This window comes from Mirounga angustirostris, unplaced genomic scaffold (genome assembly GCF_029215605.1).
Source record: "Mirounga angustirostris isolate CCGP_5_RB_7025 unplaced genomic scaffold, mMirAng1.0.hap1 SCAF_7, whole genome shotgun sequence".
Classification (NCBI taxonomy): domain Eukaryota; kingdom Metazoa; phylum Chordata; class Mammalia; order Carnivora; family Phocidae; genus Mirounga; species Mirounga angustirostris.
The window spans coordinates 44,339,609-44,356,943 of record NW_026991715.1 but is presented as its reverse complement, the minus strand read 5'-3'; the positions used below and the strand labels follow the sequence as shown (position 1 = coordinate 44,356,943).

Sequence of the window (17,335 nt, the reverse complement as noted above, 5' to 3'; positions counted from 1 at the left end):
CACTTTATTCTATTTCTTCCAGTGATCCCTGTGAGAAGGTTGTGCTTTCTTACTTGCTACAGCTTCATTATAAGTCCCGACAGCTGGTAGAGAAAGGCCTTCCACCTTCTTCTTTTAAAGGGACTTTGCAATTTTGGATCACTTACACTTTCCTAGGAAGTCTGGAATCAGTTTGCCAGGTGTCACTAGAAATCATACTGGGATTTTAACTGTGTGTGCATGGAAGCTCTGGAACTACAGAGAAATAATATTTTGTAATTAATGATCTCCATGGGAAAGTATACTTCCTTCCTGTTGGGTTCCATACCCTGAAATCCTGGTTCTGTCCACGCGATGGCACCACAAACCGAAAAATCCGATTTCCACAGTTGGCCCGAGGATCTCAGAACACACATTGAGTGTTCATCTTTTAGTAAGTAAATCCCGGAACGTTTTGGAGGGTGGACCTGAATTTCATATGGAATGTTCGATAGTCTACCGAGTGCTGAAGTACATTTGGCAAAACTATAGACAATGGTATACGGTAACCAAAGAACTGAAATAATAATGAAAAGTATCCTGACCATCTGTGCTTCACAGTCCTTTTCTCTCAGAAGGCCATCAACAAATAGAGAGAAAGAGTTCATTATCCATCAGTAAAGTAAAGGTGTGGTGTAAAATGAGCTCTGGACGCTAAGGCGGTCTTTTCTCACCAGCGAGCCTGCTCCCTGCTAAGGAATAGGTTTGCCTCCATCTGGGGAGCAAAGGTCACCCCTAGGGTTATTCAAAGGGGAGGATTATGTAAATCTTCATTTCCACCCCCACCCCTCCTACCCTCCTTCCGGCCCTGATCATCTTGGGAGTGAAGTCTACTTTCCCTTAGGAGAAACATGCCTGTGCCTGCCCCGACCTGTTGAAAGCCTCAAAAAGGCTTTCCCTTTCTACTCAGTAATGCCTGGTGAAGCCTCGTTCCTCCGTTAGGTCGAAGCGTTTGACGCAGAGTGTCTCTGAAAATGCTTGTTTCATTGACACCGTGCATACCTAGACTTGAGAGTGGACTGGAGGAAACCCTTTTTCTGTGTACCTTCCAGGGGTTCGTTTCTCCCGGTAATGGAACTAGCATTGGCATTTAGTAGCAAAAAATGGTTTACCACGTCTTGTTGACTTAGACAACAAGGTGTGTCTACTGCTCAGTAACATAGCTGGGATGGTCTGCTAACACACACACAGAACAGTTCACTAAACGCCAGTTTCCTCATCTGTAAAATGGCAGCAGCAATATTTCCCAGCCCGAATTGTTGTAGGACGACAGCAGGAAGGCCTTTCAGAAAACTATACGTGGTGCCTTGGCCCTGAGCGCTCAAGAAATGTTACACTGTTGCCTCTAGACCAAGATGAAAAGGTGTTCCTAGGTCAGCCAAAGGGAAGAGTGAAATCCGGGACTGGGAACTAAGCCCTGCTGTAGCTCATCGGCCTCGGCTCCTCCCTTCATCCTACCAAGACCCCTGCAGGGGAGAAGGCCTTGCATTCCCTCCCCCGGCACCAGGGCAGCCACGTGACTTCCTGAGCCATTAAAGGACGCATTGTGCATAACCCCTTGCGAATGAGAAGTGGGAGATGACTTCGACTGTAAACCACGATTAGCACCAGGAGTGCTTTTGACACCACTTACTGTGGAAGAAGGCCCCGCGTCGTCGTTAACCGCTGCCCACGCAGACCAGTGCCTGCACTTCTGGAACAGCCCACGAGAGGACGCCCTTGCTCCCCGGTCCTAGAGCAACCTGAAGGGGAAAGACTTCGCCAGGGCCGGCTCCCCCTCCAAGGTTAAGGGCCCGAGCTCCTGCAAAGGCCCGCTCTAGCGTGATGGGCAGAGGCCAAACAGGCCTACGCGGACTCGGCTACGTCAGGCCCGGGCCTGGGTCCGCCGCACTCAGAAGCGGCGGTGAGCTCTGCGAACCCTTGCCTTTCACTGGCAGGGCCACCCCGCAGCCCCCACTAGACACGAGCTGGTGGGGTAAAAACGCGGGGCAGCAGGGCTGGGGGGCTGCGGGGCCCTCCAGGCGGCCCGAGTGAGGGGGGCTGCGAGGCCCTCCAGGCGGCCCGAGTGAGGCCTCGTGTGCCTGTGCAGTGGGCTCTGGACACGGTCCCACCTGACTGGCGGCGTCAGGCTGCGGGGCGGTCAGGAAGGACCGTGCGGGGAGGGGACCCGCGTTAGCAGAGCGCCCGGCTGGGCTCGCACTCCCCACCGCGGGGACACCCGGCGCGTGGGGCGGGCGAGGGCGGAGTTGAGGGAGGCGGTAGGGCCGGGTGCCAGCCCTCGGGTTTCCATTTCAAACCCAGAACCTCGGAGCATTCGCAGAACGGGGTGGCGGTCCCGGGACGACCGACGCCTTCGCCGGCCGGCCCGTTGCCGCGAGCCCTCCCCGAGGCCGGCCCGTCCCCGTCTCCACGCCGCTCGCACGCCGGACGCCCCCGGCCACTCCCGACCTCGCGACGGGCCTCACGAGCGGCGGCGGCCGGGGGCGGGGCGTCGCCCGTGACGTCGCATCCCGTTTCGATTCTCCGCCCCTCTCCTTGGCCCGTATATAAGACTTGGCCGGGCGTTCGCACTCTCGCAAGTGGACGCGAACGTCGGGCGCGGGGTGTTGGTGGAGGCGGGGGCTCGAGGGCAAGGGCCAGCTCGACGTGTGTCCGCGCCTCGGAGGTGGCAGCGGGCAGTGCCGGGCGGCGAGGCGACGATGGAGCTCTTGCGGACTATCACCTACCAGCCGGCCGCGAGCACCAAGATGTGCGAGCAGGCGCTGGGCAAGGCTTGTGGCGGGGACTCCAAGAAGAAGCGGCCGCCGCAGCCCCCCGAGGAGCCGCAGCCGCCGCAGCCCCAGGCGCAGGGGCAGCCGGCGGCCCCGCACCACCATCACCACCACTCGCACTCCGGCGCCGAGATCTCGCGGATCATCGTGGACCCCACGACGGGGAAGCGCTACTGCCGGGGCAAAGTGCTGGGAAAGGTGACGAGCGGCGGGCGCCCGGCTGCCGGACGGGAGGGAGGTCTGCCCGGGCAGCCCCCGGGCCGGCTGGACGCTGAGTCCCAGCGTCTTGGCTTCTCAGGGGCCTCCGATCCCGCCGGGACTTGGGTGTTCACCTGCCCTGCTCTGGCTTTCGTGCGCTGACAGCGCCCCGATCGGCTTTACATCCTTAGCCTGGGCTCCGAGTGCCTCCCGCAGCCCAAAGAAATTGATCTCGAGGCCAGAAGCGAGGGCTTTCTAACTCCAGCCCCTAGCTTCCTCCACCTGCTCCCCAGGGAATTTTCCTGGCAGGTCTCTTCAGACATTATTTTTCATCTGCCTGATCCCAACCCCCTCCATAAAGCTCCTCTTTGTAAAGGGAGAAGGAGAACTGTTTTACTGTTTTCAGGAAAGCCTTTCCTTTCGTGAAGGAGCTTTTAAAAAGTACAGAGCATACGTCTGTCCAGCCTTACTTCCCCGTAATTTTGCTGCTCTTTCTAATTTTTGAAATATTTTTATAAATATCTGCTGTCCATTTTTCTGCCACGCTCAATGCTGTCTCGGCTTTGTTTCAGGGTGGCTTTGCCAAATGTTACGAGATGACAGATTTGACCAACAACAAAGTCTATGCTGCAAAAATTATTCCTCACAGCAGAGTAGCTAAACCTCATCAAAGGGAAAAGGTGTGTATGACTGTTGTGTAAAGTATTTTCTTTGTGTGCAGGGATGGCCCTTCCCTGTTAAGAAAATGTCTTCTGCATGTGTAAGCAACTGGCTTACAGAAGGTGACAGAAGGCTCATCAGCCTTGTCTTGCTTTTTCTTGCAGATTGACAAAGAAATAGAGCTTCACAGAATCCTTCATCATAAGCATGTAGTGCAATTTTACCACTACTTTGAGGACAAAGAAAATATTTACATTCTCCTGGAATACTGCAGTAGAAGGGTAAGCTTTAACTCCTGTTTGAGTCCATTTACTTCCCCCCAAACTGAAGTGGGATTCAAATTGCATTTTATTGGGGATTTTAGCTGTGGTGGCAATTATTATATTGCATTATTAACTTTCATCACTCAACCTGCAAAAGGAAACTACTGATTTTGATAACTTTGTTTGAGACATTCTCTTTTTCCCTTCTCCTCTTCCTAGTCCATGGCTCATATCTTGAAAGCAAGGAAGGTGTTGACAGAGCCAGAAGTCCGATACTACCTCAGGCAGATTGTGTCTGGACTAAAGTACCTTCATGAACAAGAAATCTTACACAGAGATCTCAAACTAGGTAAGCCCTTTATTCCAAACACTGGCTTTTGCCTTAGAGAAAGGTGTTCTTTTCTTCTCTGTCTCCCTTCTTACGTATTATTAATGTTCTTAATTGGGATCTAGCCTATGCAATCTCCTTTTTGAATCGGTGACTTTAATAGTAAACACCTGACTGCCTGCCTCCAAATACACATTTGGTTAGAACATCTTTTCAAGGGTATTCAGGTTTTGTTTTGTTTATCATCCAGGGAACTTTTTCATTAATGAAGCCATGGAATTAAAAGTCGGGGACTTCGGTTTGGCAGCCAGGCTGGAACCCTTGGAACACAGAAGGAGGTAAGAGTCAGGAAGATACAACCTGACAGGATTTTATGGCAATCAAATATGCCCTTATTTTTTTTTCCAATTAATGTTTTGGAGAAAGTTAATTGATGCTAACAACCACAAATCACAATAATGTTAATTTATGGAAACAGTAAGTGCCCACTATGAACTAGGCAGAGTACCTTATGCCAAGGAGTTGATTATGAAAATTTGTCTCATATTTGCCTGACATGTTACACAAGTGCTATGCTGTACTTGGTCTCAGTTGGTTAAAAACACTTTGTCATGTATCTGAAAAAAATTACATATGTATTAAAAAAATTATTAAGTCACTTGGTCAAATGTTAATTGTTGAGATGCCAAAAATTAAAAGTCAAATTTTTCTAAATAGGAATTCAGTACAGTACTTTTAAGGTTTTATCTAGAGAACTAAGTGTAAACAGTGGGACAGTTCTTAATGAGATCTTCATATTTTGTTTTTACAGAACAATATGTGGTACCCCAAATTATCTCTCTCCTGAAGTCCTCAACAAGCAAGGACATGGCTGTGAATCAGACATTTGGGCCTTAGGTTGTGTAATGTAAGTAAATGCACCAAAATGATCAAAAAGCAAATTTGTATTTAGAACTTAACAATCAAAAAGAGCTGCTTTATGACCATTCCTAAAGAAGTGTTCTCTTGCACACAGGTATACAATGTTACTAGGAAGACCCCCCTTTGAAACGACAAATCTGAAAGAAACGTACAGGTGCATAAGAGAAGCAAGGTATACAATGCCATCTTCATTGCTGGCTCCTGCTAAGCACTTAATAGCTAGCATGTTGTCCAAGAATCCAGAGGATCGTCCCAGTTTGGATGACATCATTCGACATGAATTTTTTTTGCAGGTTGGCACGTTTCTTGTGTCTTATTATGTGCTATTGATCACATTTTTTCAACCAACTGGTTACTGAAAGTCTTTTCTGACACTCCACAGGGCTTCACCCCAGACAGACTCTCTTCTAGCTGTTGTCACACAGTTCCAGACTTCCACTTGTCAAGCCCGGCTAAGAATTTCTTTAAGAAAGCAGCTGCCGCTCTTTTTGGTGGCAAAAAAGACAAAGCAAGATATATTGACACACATAGTAAGTTATAAGACTTTTGCTCTTCTGTATCCAGTATTCTATTTAAATTTGATAAGTTAGTTAAAAGAATTTTTTTTATGTTAACATAACAGCCGGTATGTTTGAATACCATTGAACTTTTTATAGCATGATAAATCTGCACTGCAAAATGTGCTGGATAGCTTTTTTCCCCATACACATTAAAGTGTGCTTCTTGCATAATTGCAGCTGATGGTAATGATAAAATGCTGGTTTTGCCTTGGATGCTCATAAGCTGGTTATTATTGCAAAAGGAGGAAATGTGGCTAACTCTGTTTCTACCTTGTTAGCATAGGCTAATGCTCATAATTCTTGTCTTTGATTTACAGATAGAGTGTCTAAAGAAGATGAAGAAATTTACAAGCTTAGGCATGATTTGAAAAAGACTTCAATAACTCAACAACCCAGCAAACACAGGACAGATGAGGTATGCCGGAAAAGAATAAAATAGATATAAACACTTTATATCATTTCTGCTCTTTGCTAATTATCACATGGATTATGATTATCACGATTCAGATATGTTGCATTTACTTAAAGCTTTTCTTCCAATCATTTAAAAGGAAAGATTTGGTTTTTCAGTTTAACAGTGCATGTACTTGAGTCACCGAAACACCTTTTGTGCCCATTGCTTTTTGATCAGCTTTCCCAGCAATTGCCACAATCTCACCCTAACCTAGAATTCTCAGCCTTAAATGGATTGTAGATGCTTGACTCATGGTCTAACTCTTGTCTTTTCTAGGAGCTCCAGCCACCCACCACTACAGTCGCCCGATCTGGAACACCTGCGGTAGAAAATAAGCAGCAGATTGGAGATGCTATCCGCATGATAGTCCGAGGGACTCTCGGCAGCTGCAGCAGTAGCAGTGAATGTAAGTAGCTGTCAGTGGCATTTTACATGAAGCTATAAATGCCAGTGCTTAATACTAAGTAACTGGAGTCCATTTGTTTTGTGGCCCAATTTAACATAGAAGAGGCAAAATCAGAGGACTTGGAAAAAGGCAAGGAACAGTTTTGAGACTTCTGTCCTTTGAAGTCGTGGAGGGAAAGTTCAGCAGCCACCAAAGCCTAAGGTCTTATTGTTAATTATTTTATAATTTTCCCTGACTTTTCAGGCCTTGAGGACAGTACCATGGGCAGTGTTGCGGACACAGTCGCAAGAGTCCTTCGAGGATGTCTAGAAAACATGCCAGAAGCTGACTGCATTCCTAAAGAGCAGCTGAGCACTTCCTTTCAGTGGGTCACCAAGTGGGTCGATTACTCTAACAAATACGGCTTTGGGTACCAGCTCTCAGACCACACTGTAGGTGTCCTTTTCAACAATGGTGCTCACATGAGCCTCCTTCCAGACAAAAAGTAAGTGTATCCAGTTAATGAAGTCCTGTCACTTCTTTAGTCTTGCACTAACAATCTAAAAACAGTGACTAACTGCTTCTGTTTTGTTTCTCTTCTCTCCCTATGGTTCCTGTTTTTCAGAACAGTTCACTATTATGCAGAGCTTGGCCAATGCTCTGTTTTCCAAGCAACAGATGCCCCTGAACAATTCATTAGTCAAGTGACGGTGCTCAAATACTTCTCTCATTACATGGAGGAGAACCTCATGGATGTAAGTACCTCCTGGATGTGGCTTGTGAGCAGTGATATCTGAAGTGTAGTCCACAGACGAGTAGCATCTGCACAGCTCCAAAGCTTGTCAGAGGTGCAGATGCTCATGTCCTACCCTAGCTCTGCTGAGTCAGAATCTCTGGGAGGCGGGACCAGGAATCTCCAGGCCATTCTGATGCCTACTCAGGTTGGACAGGCATGTGCCTAGAAGACTTGGAAACTGCAAAATTTTTATGGGCACTTACTCTCCCAATTTCTTCTAGGGTGGAGATCTACCTAGTGTTACCGATATTCGAAGACCTCGGCTCTACCTCCTTCAGTGGCTGAAATCTGATAAGGCCTTAATGATGCTCTTTAATGATGGCACCTTTCAGGTAAGTGAGCCTTTCAGAAATGTGTGTATTTAGGTCACAAAAAGTGATTTTTATCTAGCCACTTAATTATTGGACACACTTGTCTAATTCTTGAATATTTGGAGATGTCTAATATCTATGTTTCCTTTTGAAAGGTGAATTTCTACCATGATCATACGAAAATAATCATCTGTAGCCAAAACGAAGAATATCTCCTCACTTACATCAATGAGGACAGGATATCTACAACGTTCAGACTAACAACTCTGCTGATGTCTGGCTGTTCGTTAGAATTAAAACATCGAATGGAATATGCTCTGAACATGCTCTTACAGAGATGTAACTAGAAGACTTCTTGAATGGACCCTATGGGACTCCTCTTTTCCACTGTGAGATCTACAGGGAAGCCAGTCAGATGGTCTACAGCATGTTGAAGAGGATGGACAGGTGGTGGTACGAAAACAATTCCGCGAGGGCCTGCAGGACTAGGCGGAACCAGACCAGGCTGAGGCATCCAGTTCTGAACGTTGGACAATCTGAGAGTGAACCAGAATGCAGTTTTCCTTGACGTACCTGTTTTAAAAGGTTTTTCAGACAATTTTGCAGCAAGGTGCATTGACTCTTCTCTCTGTTGAGAGCATTTCAGACAGAAGACTTGGAACTGTGAATATACTTCCCAAAGGGGAGGGAAGAGGGAGGAAGCTCCCGTGTTGTTTAAAGGCTGTCCTCGGAGCAGCTTTTGGCTACTCAACTGTGAACTATGGCCATACATAATTTTTTTTGTTGTTGTTAATTTTTGAAGACACTTGTGGCTGGAAAAGTGCATTCCTTGTTAATAAACTTTTTATTTATTACAGCCCAAAGAGCAGTATTTATTATCAAAATGTTTCTTTTTTTTATGTTGACCATTTTAAACTGTTGGCAATAAAGAGTATGAAAAAGCAGAAACAGCGGTCTCCTGTCTTTGGTATGGTGCGTCACCGCATCGCAACATTCTTTGATCATGGACTCTTGGCACTCTTTGGGGTGACATCGAGAATAGAAGCATTCTAGAAAGTTAGATCTTTGATTTTTTGTTTGTAGGAAGTAAATTCTTAACACCTGAAGTACAATCTAACATTTTCGGGGTAGATCTAGCTTGAGAAGAGATGATTATAACAAAAATACTATTCCTGTTACAACCCAAATCTGGCCCTCCTACTAAATCCACAGCCAATTTCTCTCTGGAGTATTTCCTTAAAACTCATTTAGCTTGGAGCTGAAAGCCAGAGTCATCCTGTGTAAACAGACCTCTGTTATGTGTCAATAGGTACAGGAAGCTTATCTTAATATGGGCAAAACTCTATGCTTTATAATCCTTGCGCCACCTAAATGTATTACTCAGCTTAAACCTGCCTAAACGCTTCCAGTGCCGTCGGCACCGCTAGTACTCCATTCCAGTACTGGGAGGTACTTCCTAAATAAGTCAGTTCATTTTCCATCTGGCGGGTGCATGGTGGATGAGGGATGGTAAGGGAATCAACCTACGGTTTAAGCCCATCGTTTATACTATCAAATTCTCCAAGAGGCCAATCAGAATGTTTTCTCTTTCAGTGGGATCTACTCTTGGCCGGGTGTAAAAAGCTGCTCATTCTGTTATTCTGAATTTCCAGTGACCTGTATGAGATGCAAATACTTACTTGTCCAACTGTAATCCCACTAAGGAAAATACTGTCCTGCGAAAAGCAGTACTCTCATCTATTAGGCTCTGTGGACACTGGAATCCTGCAGTAGTGTAGAAATGGGGGTGGTACTTTCACATTTTTCTAAAATTCTTACAAACACTGTACCTGTTCTACTTTGTTAATAAAAGTCACATCTGGGGAATTCGTTAGGGATAGTTCATAGGTCCTAGAACAACTCCGCTGGCTGGGGTTCTCTGCCTACGTACACAACTTCAGTCTTGGTTAAATGGCTTATAGTAATAGCAAAAGAATACCAGATAATTACACTGAAAGCCGGGTGTGCAAAAGTAGGATCTGTTTCTATTATGAGCGAGGAAAAAATAGGAGTTTGCAAGGTATAAGAATGGTCTTTCCTTGTGAGTTTCACAGTGTAAGTTACTTCACATTTTCATAAAATATATACCTATTCCCTCTTGAGGATCTACTGTGTGCGATCCGGGGCCCAGAGCTGGAGATGTAGAATGAACCCGAGCCTCTCCCTGCCCTCAAGGAAGTCCCAGCAGAGTGGAGGAGACAGTGCATTTACCTATTAATCTGGTAAGTGTGCCGTGATATTATGATAAAGGTATGTACTGGGTGTTGTGGGAACCAAGAACAGGAATCCTAAGGAAGGAGCCCCAGGCATGGGGTGGATTTAGAGAATAGATTCCAAAGAAGAGTCTTTCTTACTGGGTTTGGAAAAATGAATGGGAGTTAAACAGATGTGTGAGATAGGGAAGGACGTTCTAAGCAGTGGAAATAACATGCAGATGTCAGAGAGTTTGCAGGAGTGTGTGTGTGGGTCTGAAGCATCACAGGTAAAGGCTGGAAGAAACAGATGTGATGTGTCCCGCTATATCATGCCAAGGCATTTAGGCTGCATTGAAGGCTGTGTGTAGTTATTGAAAGATCTTAAGGAAGAAAGTGACCTACTATTTTAGTTTTACAAAATGCATTCTAGGGGCATAGGCAAAATGGGTGGGGAAGAAGATGGAGGAAGGCAACCCAAACAGTAAAGAGATTAATGGTGGGACCCAGGTGAGAAAGGACAAACTGAAAAAGAGCATAGAGAGTTAGACCGGAAGTATCTCCTTTGGCCCATCTGGTTTATTTCAGTATTCCCAGCACTGAATCCCAGGCCTGCCATATAGCAGTGAAATAATGAATGAATAAATGAAGACAGATTTGGGAGTGACTTAGCTGATCTTAACAGGATTTGGCACCCGACTGAATCTGCAGTCTGAGGGAGTGGGTGGGGGTTGGGATGACTGGCCGAGCAGTCAAGGGAGGTAGCGCGTTGTACTGGGGGGCCAATAACTGAAATAAATTAGGAATATAAAAGGGAGAACCACATATTCAGGAAAATAGAGTGAGTGTAGGACATGTTCAATCAGACTTGTGTGAGGACACCAAGAGGTCCAGAAAACAGGGGGACATACATGTCTACATGTCAGGAGAAAGCAAGATTTGGAAGTAACCAGATCTGAAGTAATATCATAGGAGTAGATGTGAGCACATAAGGATGGTGGATCTCTTTCATCCCTTCTACCTAGCTTTTTTTTTGGTACTGAGGTCAGCTATATAAAACATAATGGTCTTGATAAACCTTTGCAGTGAGGGAAGGAGAAGAAATTCCCAAATAAATTATACTCTTCTAAACAAAAGCCCCCCAGAACTCCATAAAAACAACTCCAAAATAGCAGATGTGCTTAATGAAAACCTTCCAACCTCAAGAATGTTTCTCAGTTCAGCCCAAATCCTGGCAGAGTCTAGGCTGAGATAAAAGGCAATTTTTAAAGATGTACTCGTTTTGATGCATAGTAATAGCTACCTTCAGCTAACTTCAGTGTGGCCATGACAGGAACCCAGATCCCAGGTTATCTGACATTTACTGCTTTTATATCTAGTCCCCTTGGCCCTTGAAGAATGATTTCTCAATGTAACCCTATGTTTGTTAAGGAAGAAGCATGCTCCAGTGGAAAAGCTTTGGAATCAGTTCTGAGTTCAATTCCTGTTCAACCATGTATTAACAGTATGATCCCGGGAAATACCTGACGTCTCTGAGCTTCCGCTTCCCGATCTGTGAAGATGAGATGATAATAAAGCACTCGCACACCAAAGGTGCTCAGCAAGTATTTGCTCTCTTTCTTCTTCTGTTTCCCCTGCCTCCTTCCACACCTGTAACAGCAGTAACCCTGGTTACCTAGAAAAGAAAATACCTGACTAATTATCCCCCTTCTGGTCTCTCTGTGTCAGTCATGTCCAGTCAGGAATACAAAAATCATTGTAGCACTTCCAAAGAGAAGGAATTTAATGGAAGTCACTGGTTGTAAAGAGGAAGGCAGAGCCCGAGGAGGGTGGGGGGTGGTGCGGTAGTCCAGGAAGCCATTACCATTCTTGTGGCTGGAGAGCCCCAGAGGGAAAGCAGTAATACCACACTTCAGATTTCAGAACTGGGGGTCTCTGGCAGAAAGTAGAGTCCCAGTCACTGCCTACCAGGGGTTTGAAAACATGAAACAGATATAGTCACTGTTTGAGGTGACTCCTGTACAAATCTGGCTGAGAAAGAATGGGGACAAAATATCCTGGATACTTCCTTCCTTTTGCCCTTCAGTCTCCCACTGACCAAATGAACTGGAAGCCAATGGAAAAGGAGCCCCAGAAATGTAGTTGCAGGGGTCAGTCTTATATTGCCAAACAAAGCAGGGAAAGGGCGGGGATGCATCTGAGCTTTATCAGCCAAAGAATGACCTACCTTCCTTCTTTCTTTTATCTTCCATTAATTTCGTACCCATCTCTACCTTCTCTTCCTCTTCAATCCCAAAGTGACAAAAATGCTAAGAGCTGTGGTTCCCTTGGCAGAAGGGTGACAGGCAGTAGAAGCTTGGAGGAGGAAAAGAACAGGGTGAGGGGCATTAAGGCTTTAGGTCTCTGTGATTTGAATCATCATCAGACCTTTTTTTACTTTACAGGGATTTTAGTCTAATGAAGATTGCGTTGACTAGAAATGAGTAAGATACATTTTTTTCTTTCATAAGGTACTCGAAGAAATCAATGTTGGTATTTTATAGCAATTCCATGCATGGCAGAGTCAGTATATTTCTAAGGCTTGGAATAAACTCTTCTGTAAATAGAAACCTGTAGATTCGATTTTGTTTCTTCATGACTTGCAAGGGAGTCTAGGCTATATATGCTTGGATTCACGCTTTGTTCTAGTACTTCTTTATGCCTTATTAACTTTTGTAATGGGAAGCATCTCTTTGTTTGAATTACCACAATTTAGTTATATTAGAGAATTCAAATTAAAAAGTTTAACTCCCATATGCAGTGTTGGAATCTAATATCATGGTTCATCAGTGTTTGGAATTCAATTGAATAGGATATATGGATTTTGCCCCTGGGATTAGTTTATAATACAGTTATATATAAAATGAAATTGATTTTAATGATTGAAGTACAATAACTTCACTTCCAAGTTAAGATAAGAATAACAAATTTACTGAGATATCTCTGCTATGAAATACTGAATTATTAGATATTTTAACCTGACCATGTGGGTTACCACAAATTATCTCCTGTAGGCCTATAACAAATTAGTACTAGAAAAAAACAGGCAACAGGCCTAAATGAAATGAAGTCAACAATGCCTGTCTTTTATACTGCTTTGGAATCAATGGTAACAGAATAACCTTTAAAGCTGGGATCATGTCAAACATGCAGAAAGAATTTAACTGGGGCATCAATTTATTACCTGATTTGTGTAGTCCTACTAAACAGAAAGAATGTTAAACGTTCAGGATTATGTGAATTTCAAAGAACTTTAGAACTGCACGGAAGATGTTTAAGTATTTCAAGAGGTAAGGAAATGCAAAATCATAACATGGGAGACAGCTGTCTGGGAGAGCCAGGGCAGACAGAGAATTAGATAATGACTTAACTAGTAGTGAACTGAGAACTGGTTAACAACCAGCTCTTTGGGAGGTTGGGAGGGCCCTGATTTGTTGTGTTTGCCAATTTCTGTGGTATAGGTATTTTCACCCTGGCTGATTTCAAGCTATCAGTGTGAGGTCACTGAACGTGGAGTTGGGAAGAGATGTGCAGTAGCACCTCATTATAAAGTATTTCCACCATACAGCTAGAGTAGATATAAATACCTTCAAGAAATGGATAACAGTTTTTAAGTTAATATAGTAAAATAATTAGTGGTATGTTTTGAGTATTCGTTGCCTTTGTTTTTAATATAATTTAATAGTGAGTTCATATAATTTAATTTTAATAATGGCTGTGTTTAATAACTGGTTGGCTTGGACAATTCCTGAGATTTTAACTATCCCTTCTCATGAGCCTGTATAGGCTAGCTACAGCACAGCAGTGGTAATGACCCAAACACAGGGATATGCACTATATGGGCTCTGAGCAATGTTCTGATAATTTATAGGATTTGGTAAGTTCCCTCAACATCTCCAATAGTAGTGTAGTATCTTTCTCCATAGCTCTGGTTGTATATGATACTTTAGCCAGCTTAGCTTATAAACAAAAATTGTTTAGATTAGGCATAATAGTTTCATTTTTTGTGAAATATCTCTTAATTACAACACTTACTATTAACCCCATAAGTATTTAAGATAATTAGAATAATGGAATTAATATTTCTTGTTAAAGAATCTTTACATATTAGGCCCAACATAAGAACTGTGTGTTAGTACTACAAACATATGATGTTAGTACTATAATCCAAATTAAGAAGTGAAATTTTAGTAACATATGGATTTAGAATTTTAAGATGAAATCTTAGGACATTTATATTTAGTAGCATAATGTGTGAGAACTTGAATTTCTCAAACCTATAAGTTTACTTTGTTCAATTTATAAGGATGTTTACATACTTGGGAATACTTGATGATACAACAGACAACTGCAACAAAATATTTTAAAAGGAAGTCAAATATGCTATAAATGTAATGTAAAAGATTTAAGGGAATTTAATTTTTAAATTGGATCATTTATTAATGTCTCTTTAAAATCTTTTATTGAAGCATAAAAATGGAATTGATTTTTAAAGCTAAACTTAAAAAATGCAAAGAAATAGAAGTTTAAATACATAGAATTTCTGTGTTTTTTTAAAACCAAATACACTTCTGAATATAAAAGTCAACCTCAAGAAAAAAAATCTCATTAGCAAACTGTTTCCCTGGGAATTTGTGTTTGAGGGTGAATGTCAATATTCCTAATGCAAACATACAATATGCTTTTGAGGATATGACTTGAGCCAACGGCTAGTAGAAATGAAAGGGGAAGGTACAATCTACATAAAGGTTAAGGATAAATTTAAGAGCCCAGATTGGAGATTGACAGAGAGTAGATGTCTGGTTGGAATACAGAGGGTTTCAAAACATTTTCAAGTAGTTATCACATAATCATTGGGAGCTTTCATATAAAAACAAAAGTTTCCAACTTCTTTTGAAAAACTTCAAGATTAGGCAATAAAGGATTTGCATTTCTGCATATCAACAATTAGCTGGAGCTGACTGGAGGCAACTGGTGGAGGCAAGCCTTCTTCATGGTCCTCACCCCACTCCTTCACCTCTTTGGTTCCTCTGTACATTTGAATATGAGCCCTATTCGTAGTCAGGTGAAACTTTTAGGGGACTTATCTATTTTCAAATTCTGATTACAAAAGTTGGTTTAATTTCTATAAAGTATATGTTGGATGATGTGGGTGAAAGTATGTGTTTCACCAAAAGCTCCCTTCAGAGATATTTAACTATTACTGGTTTCGGTGGCTGCTAAGGGCTCCAGAGAGCTGAAGAGAAGTGAAGGAGTAAGTTCTGACACAGACAAAGGAAGACCTACCAAAGTCTTTCTAAGCTAAGGGCTTCACCATAATATGGGACTTTGTTTCTTCACGGATTCTTCCTTGATCAACATAAGGAGATTAAAGTCATCTCACACGTAATTCATGATGAAATTTGAGATTAAGGGGAATTTGGAAGTTTAGCAGACTAGGAACAAGAGATCATGCCTCACTTACTTGCACTGTTAGTTCCAATATAAATTGTAGTCGCAGTGACCATAATGTAGTCCCATTGTCCTTCTTTCTGCAGGCTTACTGATAGACTTTACTGATCCTGAAATATCTGAACTCTGTGGGCTAGTAGGGGTAATCTGTTCATTCCTTTTAGCACATTGTTAGTGAAACAGTCATTAGAGGTGAAGCAACATATATGGTGAAGCTGCAGCCAAGTTGTGCCTGCCACACATGGACTTGACCTCATGTATTCTCTGATGACCTACCTCCATGTTTCTACTCGTTATCCTGCACATATGCCTGACAGTTTTGTTGCAGAGAAACTAAGGATTAAACTCCAAAGAATGTTCTCAATACAGATTAGTCACAGGGAAGGGCAAGTGATGAAAGAGGCCCAAGAAAAGCACCAGGCTTTTTGGTTTTATCTAAATAATATACTTTGAGTTGAAGCAGTTATATTTTCCTTGAATCCCACTGTCCTACCCAGACTATTAAAGAAACAGAATAACTTTTGAATTTTGTGGCATCTGATATGTTGCTCTCAGGCTTCCCTTTCCCAGGACTACACACACACACACACACACACACAAATGCCTTACAAGTGCTCAAGTTAAAACAATGTAGTCAACAGTAATCTTTTTTACTTTAATAGGGCAATTCAAAAACTCATGCATTCCTAAAAACAATGAAAACCAAAATGACCTGAACATAAACAGGTAAATTAATATATTTTCAAAGTTCTCATGTGTGAAAAATTAGTTAACTCCAAAGAATTAGGCAAGTTATACTTTTTATTTAAAATATAAAATGTACGGGGCACCAGAAGCCAACTGAGTGGCTCAGTTGGTTAAGTGTCTGCCTTCGGCTCAGGTCATGATCTTAAGGTCCTGGAATCAGCCCCACGCTGGGCTCCCTGCCCAGTGGGGACTCTGCTTCTCCCTCTGCCCCTCCCTCTGCTCTCTCTCAAATAAATAAAATCTTTAAAAGTAAAATAAAATAAAATTTATGGCAAAAATCAGTCCTCCAAATAAACATTTGTGGCTAAAATGAACAAAATGAAAAATAAACAAATTATAAAAATATTATGATAGAGCAGGCAACACAGGATTTTAATCAGAAATACCAAGCTTGACACAACTGGGCCAAATGCTTGCTGAATAATCATGAATAACACAGTGCTTCTAATTTTTCTCTGCCATACAATAAAAGTAATAAAAACGGAATTAGAATCTTTTGGGTTGAATATGATATTAATAATATTTGACCATTTTTGAGCTACAATGAAAGCCGTTTCTTATCACTCAAAGAAAATAACAGGAAAAATGAAAATATAAGTTTTCTCCCCATTTTAATATTATCTTTATTAATATTTCCCTGTGCATATTACCTCTTTGTTTTATATTGAAATCAGTGGTTATCTGATTTCAAGGATAATACCCCAAAGGGAGAGCAATTTCCTTTCTTATGACTGACAAAGGTGAAGGCAAGTTACATAATGTTTCCCACATTTCGAGTCCTCTGTTGATTTTTTTGTTACAGTCCCTTTTCAACTATCTTCAACAAATTTTCCCAGTTTTGTTCTAAGGAATGTCAGTTCTTTAGAATCACACAGTTCTTTTGGTATCATAAAATATTCCCTGAAAAACATCTTCGCTGGCAAACTGTTTTGGGAAATACTAGGTTAAATAAATGTAAATAGATTTTTTTAAGTCAAGACTCCTCTGGAACTAATATGCTATATCTGCATTGTGAATATCCAGAGAGGAATAGCATATAAAAATTTTTTCAGGGGCACCTGGGTGGCTCGGTTGGTTAAACATCTGCCTTCAGCTCAGGTCATGGATCCCAGGGTCCTGGGATGGAGCACTTTGTGGGGCTCCTGCTCAGTGGGAGTGCTTCTCCTTCCGCCCCTCCCCCTGCTTGTGCATGCACTCTCTCG

The 17,335-nt window shown here is 42.7% G+C and overlaps 1 protein-coding gene across 3 annotated transcripts; it reads left to right on the top strand.

The window, feature by feature from the left end:
* The first annotated feature begins 2,577 nt into the window (after positions 1–2,577).
* PLK2 (polo like kinase 2) lies at positions 2,578–8,613 on the top strand. Of its 3 annotated transcripts, none has more exons than XM_045895214.3 (14): positions 2,578–2,987; positions 3,560–3,667; positions 3,812–3,928; positions 4,130–4,259; positions 4,489–4,576; positions 5,050–5,145; positions 5,254–5,452; positions 5,542–5,689; positions 6,037–6,134; positions 6,450–6,579; positions 6,823–7,063; positions 7,184–7,313; positions 7,576–7,686; positions 7,821–8,613. In XM_045895214.3, the coding sequence occupies exons 1-14, from the start codon at positions 2,718–2,720 to the stop codon at positions 8,010–8,012; spliced, it is 2,058 nt and encodes a 685-aa protein (XP_045751170.1). In that variant the 5' UTR covers positions 2,578–2,717; the 3' UTR covers positions 8,013–8,613. The 3 variants fall into 3 exon arrangements, with proteins under 3 accessions (XP_045751170.1, XP_064452214.1, XP_064452215.1); XM_064596144.1 differs by lacking the exon at positions 2,578–2,987 and adding an exon at positions 3,008–3,296; XM_064596145.1 differs by lacking the exon at positions 2,578–2,987 and adding an exon at positions 3,342–3,463.
* The last annotated feature ends 8,722 nt before the right edge of the window (positions 8,614–17,335 follow it).